The 9,347-nt window shown below is 37.0% G+C and overlaps 2 protein-coding genes across 3 annotated transcripts in view; one reads left to right on the forward strand and one right to left on the reverse strand.

Annotated features, from left to right (window-relative positions):
* LOC112508699 (O-fucosyltransferase 27) overlaps positions 1-4,043 on the forward strand; it is a 6,311-nt gene extending 2,268 nt beyond the window's left edge. Inside the window, exons 3-10 of the mRNA XM_025113404.1 lie at positions 782-852; positions 927-1,015; positions 1,106-1,349; positions 1,697-1,809; positions 1,993-2,083; positions 2,207-2,335; positions 2,734-3,284; positions 3,416-4,043. Coding sequence (XP_024969172.1) covers positions 782-852; positions 927-1,015; positions 1,106-1,349; positions 1,697-1,809; positions 1,993-2,083; positions 2,207-2,335; positions 2,734-3,284; positions 3,416-3,890 — 1,763 coding nt within the window. The 3' untranslated portion in view covers positions 3,891-4,043. The remainder of the gene's footprint in view (positions 1-781; positions 853-926; positions 1,016-1,105; positions 1,350-1,696; positions 1,810-1,992; positions 2,084-2,206; positions 2,336-2,733; positions 3,285-3,415) is intronic.
* A 1,279-nt stretch (positions 4,044-5,322) lies between these two features.
* On the reverse strand, positions 5,323-7,396 carry LOC112502275 (F-box/kelch-repeat protein At5g15710-like). Of its 2 annotated transcripts, XM_025106145.1 has the most exons (3): positions 7,276-7,396; positions 5,717-7,008; positions 5,323-5,623 (listed from the first exon to the last, which is right to left on the reverse strand). In XM_025106145.1, exons 2-3 carry the CDS (start codon positions 6,995-6,997, stop codon positions 5,531-5,533), a joined length of 1,374 nt encoding a protein of 457 aa, XP_024961913.1. In that variant the 5' UTR covers positions 6,998-7,008; positions 7,276-7,396; the 3' UTR covers positions 5,323-5,530. The 2 variants fall into 2 exon arrangements, with proteins under 2 accessions (XP_024961913.1, XP_024961920.1); XM_025106152.1 differs by having other exon boundaries at positions 5,530-7,008.
* Between the last annotated feature and the right edge of the window lie 1,951 nt (positions 7,397-9,347).

Consider the following 9,347-nt stretch of genomic DNA (forward strand, 5'->3'; position numbering starts at 1 on the left):
ATATATATATATATATATATATATAAGCGTTAATAATCAAGTGGGAAATTGTGCTTAGGTTGCAATGTTTTGGCTAAATCTAGGAATTGGGCTGAACAAGTGTAAGATTGAGAGGAACCCACAAAGTGTTTTTTTGGGAAAGCATTTTGGTTTATTCTTACAAGAAGAGAAAGTCATTTGCTTGTATCTTAAGGCCATACCGCATAGAATTACACCAAAAGCTTCAAACTTTCTGCTGTAAGAGCGATATAAGTTAGTACTACGTTTTTTAGGAGTGTAAGACTATGCTTAACTGGTCAAAACCCGTCATCGGTTCATATTACTTACGAACCGAATATATCCCACTTGAAGGTGGGGTTTGGGGAGGGTAAAATGTACACAAACGTGACCTCTACCCCGAACCCAAAGATTAAAGCGATTGTTTTCATATAGATCCCAACTTGTGAAATATTACTTACTCTTGGTGATGGCCAAAAGTTTTGAACTTTGTCAAAACTGTAGGTTTGAGTGGTTTCATATCATGTGCCCTTACTTATGAACCTAAGGAAGTTACTTGGCTCATTTGCTGTTGTTCATTCATTACAAATTAAACCTTTTTTTATTTTATTTAAAGGGGACTTTTTTTGCAAGAGTTCTTTATTAAAACTAAGCTCGCATAGAATTCCAAAAGTGTAGGACAAGCATGTTATTCCAGGAAAGATCCTATTTATAAGGTGATATGTGTAATGTGTTCTATGTGGATTATGCTTCCTCCAACTAATTCTATATATTCTTTTGTTAGTTCCGGTTTCAGAATCAAATAGATATATTTTTGTACGGATACGTGGAGGCTTTCATGAGATCAGGAGTTCAGTAAGTACGTTTTTCAAAAGCATCAACTTCGACACATTTATGTTATTTGCTTTTAGAAATTATCCTTTTTGTAGATTTGTGATGCTGTTGTTATTGCCCGGCTTCTCAATGCTACACTTGTGATTCCGGAAATCCAATCAACCACAAGCAGCAAGGGAATCAGGTCGATTCTCTGGTTTAATCGATTAAATAGGTTGAAGATGTATATTATATCCCATAAATACTGAACGCTTGCTTTATATGTTATTTGTAGCGCCCAATTTAAGAGTTTTGCTTATCTTTACAACGAGGATCAGTTCATGGCAGCCTTAGCGAATGATATCACAATAGTAAAAACCCTTCCGAAAAGCCTAAAAGGAGCAAGAAGAAAGAAAGAAATCCCTTCATTTAAAGTGCCCAACTCGCAATCTCCCTATTATTATTTACATCATGTTCTCCCGGTTCTAAAACGTCATTCTGTGGTTGAGCTTGTTGTTTCCGATGGTGGATGCTTGCAGGTAATCTAGTTTTGACTTTCTTTGCATCATTAACAAATGATAAGTCATGAATTTGTTGCTTTCAGATCAAATTTGTTTACCATCATGTGTTTTTAGATGTTTGATCATCTTAAAAAGATGGTAAACATCACTACAAATTTTACCACGAGCAACCAATATGCATGTTGTAAAGCACATTCTTTCTTCATTTCTCAACTAGTTCATGCGAGATTTGAGTTGATCGCCACTGAAAATTGCATTGGTTGCTGATATTAAAGCAAGATCTTTTGAGATTTCTATATGATAGGATATTATTTGCCAGTAAACTTGATGTTTGCTTTTCTGTGGTTGTGGTGCATATCCCGAAGGCAATACTTCCTCCAGACCTTGAGGAATATCAACGGCTGCGATGTCGTGTTGCATTTCATGCTTTAAGCTTCCGACAAGAGGTCCAGGAACTGGCAACCAAGATTTTACACAGGTCAGTTGTCACTATGAGTTCTTTCCTAAAGAACCGTTAAATGAGCCTTTGTTACCAAAGCGTCATCGGCCTACCCGTACTTGGGTTACTGGTAGAATGTAGAATGTAGAACCCAACTTTCCAGGGTTCAAGCCAGTGTGTGTGAGTTTTGCCGTATATAAATGTTATGGTTGTGGTCTTCAGGTTAAGGGCTCCAGGAAGGCCATTTATAGCATATGACCCAGGGATGACTAGAGATGCTTTAGCATATTATGGTTGTGCCGAGCTCTTCCAGGTACTTAATTGAATTACTCCAAACTGTATGATAAATATTGGCGTTTTTTTCCGAAGAATCTACAGTACTTTCAATGGAAACAATATTATCCAGTGCTTTGATGCATTTTGTGTGTATATGAAGGATGTGCACACTGAACTTATTCAGCATAGACGTTTATGGATGTTAAAACGTGGAATTGTCAAGGGAAATCTTACTGTGGATTCAAACACACAACGTCTGAATGGTTCTTGCCCACTTATGCCCGAGGAGGTAATATTTTAGAGTTATTTACTTTTTGGACTATCGTACTTCATTGCAAACAAGTTATATTTCTCTAGAAAAAAGGCTACGTTTTGTGACAATGGAAGATTTTGGACAATATGTCAAATATTATATCTCCACTGTTTATCCAAGATCGCTAATCTTGCAAATGGCGAATTCTTTCGGGTGGCATTTTCACTATGATGATTGTTTGCAACGAAAAATCAAGTAAATCAAACCAAGCGAACCCAATATATCTCACTCGAAAGTAATCGTGGGACCCTAAAGATGGCAGTCAAGAGAATCCCCAATGGCCTTTAGGAGAGTCGACGACCTATGAGGAGTAAATGTATATCCAAATTTGAAGGTGTATTCTTAACATGTAATTGACATATTTTTTTCTACAGATTGGTATCATCCTTCGTGCATACGGGTATTCTTGGGATACAATAATCTACATATCTGGTGGCGAAGTCTTTGGCGGGCAAAAGAAATTAATCCCGTTTCACGCAATCTTTGAAAACGTAGTCGATAGGACATCCCTTACAACAGCTTGGGAATTGAACAAAATATACGGTCGTGAAGCCAACCTTGTTGACAAATATCAGAAAACCCCACCTTCTGCCGAGAAGGAAATGAAATACGAAGCATGGAAAACATCAGGCCAACGCCCACGCCCGCTGCCGCCGCCTCCGGCTCGCCCGAAATCCTACAACATTGAAGGGTGGTGGGGTTGGGTGGCTGAGAGTGATAACGAGCCTGAGAGCACTGTGATTGAGTTGAGAACTAATGCTCACAAGCTTCTGTGGGAAGCGATCGATTACATGGTGTGTGTTGAAGCCGATGTTTTTGTTCCTGGTTTCGACCGTGATGGTAAAGGAAGGCCGAGTTTTGCTAGCTTGGTGATGGGCCACCGGCTCTATCATTCTGCTACGGCTAAGTCTTTCAGGCTCGACAGGTAAATAATTTTCAGAAAAGTAAACGATGCGATTTTGTGGTAATGTTGACCTACATATGTAGTCGGTCACACGTGAAATGTCTAAAATACCCTTTCGTATAGTGGTTACATTTTTGGTTTTCTTGAAACAGGAAAGAAATTGCAAAGCATATGGAAGAAATCAATGATCATTTATACGAAGCCAATCATACTTGGATCAAATCAGTGAGAAATCACCTGAGTAAAAGTTTGGTTGATGGATTAACAGAAGAATCAAAAGCATCAAAATCATTATCTTTTCTTTCTTTCCCAGTCCCTGAATGTTCTTGCCTGAGATCCGAGTCGACCCGGCCTTCCACTTCCCAACTTCCGGCAGCTCTTAGAGTGGCACGTTCTTGTCCTGCTTGGATGGGTGAAGGCGTAGTCTCGCGTCCTGGAGAGAAAGAAAACGACGATGATCTTGATGACGATGATTCTGGGCCTATTGGTTTGTTTTTCCGACAAACTGGCGGTTCTAGTAATAGAAATACCGTAAGTAGCGGCGGTAGAGGTGGTGGCGAGATGATGAGCAGCAAAGAAGAGACTCAGATGGAAGATCAAGAAGAAATGGAGGGTGGCGATAGATGAGCTTAACCGGACGGCCCCGAGTTAGGAGACTCCTTAATCGTAGTAGCCTAACTTTTAGTTGTTTGTATAGTTGGAATAGATTGCTGATGGTTAAACTGATGTATTTGTTCTAAGTTTTTCCTGAGGCGTCATCAGTTTGATTTTGATGTCAAAGCTTTCGTCTTCCAACTTTAGATTTGAGATAAATTGTTTCAACTTTTAGAGAATTAAAATGTCAATATTCATCGTCAATAGACAACAAAAAACCGAAAAACATTGGTTGGTTTTTCATGAGTCATATATGGATAAAGCTGTATGTGTGGATTAGTCTGTATGTATAGATTGAGAAAGGTTTTTGTTTGGGGTCTCTTTTCATAGATGGAAGCATCATGTTTTTTACTTGGGAGAGGTAGATTTTGAAGAAAAAAACTTGAATTTCTATATAAAAGTCTTGTTTGGAAGCTTACCGAATAAACCAATTTTTTATGTCATTAAACCACTACTAATCTATCATGTATAGCTGACAGAATAAGTTGTAAGTCCTATTAAGTTCATTAAACTGCTAAAAAAACTGGTCCTATGGTAGATGAGGGAACAAATTATGAAAAGTTTTAGAATTTTAGATGCCCGTGAATTGGGTTGGGTTGGACTGTTTGATGTCATTTAACCATCTTTTAATTTATAACCAACTGAGCCCATTACATTTCGGATTGGATTGAGCAATTTGAAGTTTGAACATTGTTTAAAAAGACGATAATATTACAATTTCAAAACAAAAAAAACCAAGTATTAATGGTTGATTCTTAGGGGTCGTTTACTAAACGCTTACCAGTTGAATTACCTTACTAGATGAACATAACAAAGACCAGAAATCTTACCCGGTAAAAAAGAAGACAAGGATTGAGAGTTTTACCTGTAAGTAAGGGTGATGACTCTTACCACATATTAAAATGTACTATACATAATACATATTGGACTTTGGGGTATTGTACTAATCACTTGAGTAGATTAGTCGGAGTCATGCAATACAATACAAATATTTAGGAGACTAATTATGTCAGGTTTTTTAACGGATTGCTTCGGGTTGAGATTGACTTAATCCATAACAGTCACAGACCTACTTTTAGCGGGTTGTCTAATTTATAAACCAATGAAACATCAAGTTCGAACGGGCTGGGTTTTTCACAATATTTTCAGGTTGGATTGGACGGGTTGACAGTTCAGTCGGTTTTTTATGCACCGTTAATTTGACATAGATAATTTAGTAATTTGTCTATCTTCCTAATTTTTCTTTCACCTATATTGATAGGACAAACTTTTTCTTATCCCATTCAGTCCCGTCAGCATATGGTCTAATGTCACATTAAACTTGAGACAAGTTTTTATTCTGTCTATAGAGTTATACCTCGTATCAAACACACCCTAAAAGAACCCAATGGCTGAACAACCATTTGAAGAAGGCAACTTGCACGTATAAATCAAGTTCAAGAAGTATACAACAGCTTTTAAATGAAAATTCTTAAAATTTGTGTCCCCAAGCCCATTCCTTGTCAAAAAACTGATCTCAAAATGTCGAACCCATAAGCGGCATGCAGCCACCATCCCAGAAGGATCTACCGGTGCTTGAATAAGGCTGTCTCCAGCAAACTGACCAGGCCCGATCAACTGTTTACCAAAAATACAGATCTTTGCAAAGTCATAATCCCGGGGTCGACTTCTGACCACTGCTGGAAGATCAAGAAAGGTGGTAGCCACTGGAGCCAAAGAGACCCTTGAGGTTAGAATCAATCGAGAAAACTAGCGGCTCAGTAGATTGATGCATCAAATCGCGGCTCGTAGAAACAAACCTGACTGTTATATGATTGTAGAGCGCAGCCAGCAATCCAAGACCATGCTTTTTTATCGACATCAAACAGCAGACCTTTCCCTTGATTCCAAGATGTAAAACAGATCAAATTATCCTGACCAAAGCACTCAAACCTCTCTGCTGATAACCTCAAAAGAGCTCTAAAGTACCTTGGTGGCATTCTACTTATTTCGATCCATATCACTTTTGCATGATCTAATTCCCAAATTCTCATACTCTGAAGAGTACTATAAAGACCAATTCTTCCAACCAGAAACAAACGTTTCTGGGTACCAGCAACCAAATACCCATCCAATAAAGATCGTGGGAACTTTGCCGGTATGTGTTCCCAATATCCTGCATCCAACTGATACATCATTAAACCAAGAGGTGAGATCGTTTCTAAGTACAACCTTGAGTCACAAAATGCCATCTTTGATGAGCAAAGATTGACAGCAGGCATCGTCTGGTGAAGTGACCAACTGTCGAGCTTTGAATCATAAACCTCAGTTGGCAATGATTTGTCTCCGTAAATATCACTAGCAGCAATAACCTTGAAAGATCGTTTCTTTCTATCAACAACCAGAATCAACTGTCTCTGCTGATTATAATGCATACTTGGTAGAATTCTCCAGCTTTGTGTAAGGGGATTACAGATTAAGGTTCTGAAAGTTAAACCATCAAGACCCGAGAAACAAACAAGTCCACCCGAAGATCCAACCAGCCAAAAGGCCCATTGAGGTAAGAACGTAAAAGGGATTTTGTACCATTGTTTCAACGGTAAGCTAAAAACAGAGCATTGTGGCATTTGTGAATTCTTCCAAAACGTCAGAAGGCAAGGCCCGTGCGATGGAACTTGTGAATGGAATATGAGAAAACTATTATCCTGTAAGATCGAGTTCCACCTCTTGCAAACAGAACGGAGACGGAAGATCATGAATGGCGGAACCCTAGCTAATATTTCATTCAATAAGTCTTCTGGTAGCATAGCCCATATGTTATCTTCCATATGGACATCAGGGTGAGGAGCCTTGGCAAATGTGGCAACCATTTCCTCATCCAGACCCCTTGGTTTCGTCTTAATCACCTTCTGCCTAGATGGGCTAGTGTTCCTCAATCCAAGTCCCCTGCCAATTGGACTCGTATTTCTTGAACTACTTCCCCCAAAATAATTCAGTTGCCTCCCATCATCCTCTTCAGGAGAACAACCAGTCTGCTGCGTCGATTCAGCAGGTAAATTTTCAGACCCAGAATCAGAAGCATCACCAGTCCCTACCACCATCTTTCAACAACCTAAAAACCCAAATCGATAATTAATGCTTCAAATCAACAAACTAACTGGCTAAGAAACCACAATCAAGACCCTAATTTTAGCCATTTTTATACAGAGATCTAACAAGATGGTTTAACTCAATTGCGGATTCATGGAATTTAACATGAAAACCCTAGATTCTCAGATGCAAAGTGGGATCCCTATTTTTCCAAAATAGGTACGCGTATCGAACAGAACAGCAAATAACGAGAAAGCGAACAGCTGAAACATTATGAAGCAAAGGTTACCTTTGATAGTAGACCAATTAACGGTTTCTTGAAGGGTTCATCGGATTACGGAGCTCCTTCACCAAGAGGGTAGCCCTAGGCTCCATTCTCTGGATTTTTCACACAATCGTTTCTGTAGCTTACAAATGTTTTTGTCGCTAGTGGCGCGTATATAATTGTTTCTGATGAGTATATATATTTCTTCCCAAAACATCTGCTTTCTTGTTGGTAATTTTTTTTTTTTGAATTTCACCAAAATAGCCGAACAATACACTGCATATTAACAAAATAGCTATTTTTTTATATTTTACCAAAATAATGAATAGGATCGTCTCCAAGGGAATGTTTGACCATGAAGGCTATCCAACTTATCTTTGACAAATAAAATTATGTTAACCATGACAGTTATTTGGTTTAAGATTTGAACCAGTCTTCGAGACAGTCTCCGAGGCAGTACCTAATTCAGTCTTCGGAACAGTCAAAAACTTTGTGGAAAAGGTAGATATAGTCGGTGGCGGCGGAAGGTGGTTGGTGGCGGAGACGGACGGTGGTGGTTGGCGGCAGACGGTGGTTGATGTCGGCAGACCGTCTGCCGCCGATGGTGGATGATGGTGGATGGTGATCGGTGGTCGTTGATACGCGGTGGTCGTTGATACGCGGTGGTCGATGGTCGAGGGGGATCGGAATGCTGGAAGGGGTAGTGTTTTTATCGGTGGATGTCGGTGGGGATGGTGATAATGGTCCCCTTCGACCGCCTATTTATATAAACATTTACGTAATAAGACAAATAGATTGTCAAATCGCCGTTAAATCGTAGGCCACTAAATGACAAAATAACGGTCAAAGTACGTGGTTCTAAAAATATGATATTTTCAGATATAATATCTGATTTTTTTCCCCCAAATCAAATACAAATAATTTTTTTCGTATCAACAATTATTAAAAAAAATATAAACAATCAGTGGTTGTAAAAATATAATTTTTATAAGAAGATATAAAAACATTCGTTGGTTAATTTATGTGTTTTAAAAAAAAGTACTAAAAATTATAAATTTTGACGTGATTTCATATTGTGTTAAGATTGTCATGGTCGATTGTGTTTACGGGTTACTAGTTGTGAGAGTAGAAATGTTTGATTTTATAGAGTAAAACCACAATATTTGGTCCTAAAACAGTTAAAAAATCAGTCAAAATCGTCCCATATTTATTGAAAATACCCCCTAATTGTCAAATCGATTTATACACTAAAAGAAGAAAATAAGGGTCAACATAGGTGGGCTAGATAAGCTACAAGTCTCGTTTAATATATTATTAAGCTATTACCAAACAGTCTTATATAACTAACCAGATAAGCTATGAGTCTCGTTAAACTCATTAAGCTGTCAACAAATAAACCCTAAACGTCCATAGTGAAAATGTCATATAGATTATAAATACACAATTATTACACTTTTTAAATAATTACCGACAATTTATTCTTGAAAATAAAGAGAAACAAAAATTAGTAGTGAAACCCACTTATTTTCTTTATCAACAAGAATTTCTATAAATATTTACAACATTCATTAATTATTATTTTATCTATACTATCTTATAAAACAATTGACTAAAACTCTTTAAAACTCTTAAATCTGTTCATTCCTAAACGATTTCATCTCATATTTGAATTCGTGTAACTAACTGCAGATAAACACAATCAAATACAGAATAAACATCTCATTTTAAATATAAAAAATCTAAAATATAATTAGTATAATCATTAAATTCTAACGAATACTTAATTATTATATTTACAAAATTTATAATATTAAACCAAAAATAAATTGTTTTATTATTAAACTTAAATTAAATTATATATATAAAAAATTCTATATTATAAATAATTTGACAAAAACCCTTAAAAACCATTTTTTATGCGTAAAATACTGTTTATTAATGCATATTACTTAAAACTCAATATTACAAGTAAATTATGCATATGTACTACTTATTAAAGCTCCATATATGAATCTGTGTAACTAACTGCAGATAAGCACAATCAAATACAGAATAAACATCTCATTTTAAATATAAAAAATCTAAAATATAATTAG

The sequence above is a fragment of the Cynara cardunculus genome (assembly GCF_001531365.2).
Source record: "Cynara cardunculus var. scolymus isolate 2C chromosome LG 1, CcrdV1, whole genome shotgun sequence".
Taxonomy (NCBI): domain Eukaryota; kingdom Viridiplantae; phylum Streptophyta; class Magnoliopsida; order Asterales; family Asteraceae; genus Cynara; species Cynara cardunculus.

What these genes read in the sequence shown, in the direction of transcription:
- LOC112502275 (XM_025106145.1), bottom strand. Translation starts at nt 6,997, where the DNA reads ATGGTGGTAGGGACTGGTGATGCTTCTGATTCTGGGTCTGAAAATTTA. An exon ending in TACAATCATATAACAGTCAG is followed by an intron (nt 5,624 to 5,716) that starts GTTTGTTTCTAC and finishes CTTTGGCTCCAG; the next exon opens with TGGCTACCACCTTTCTTGAT.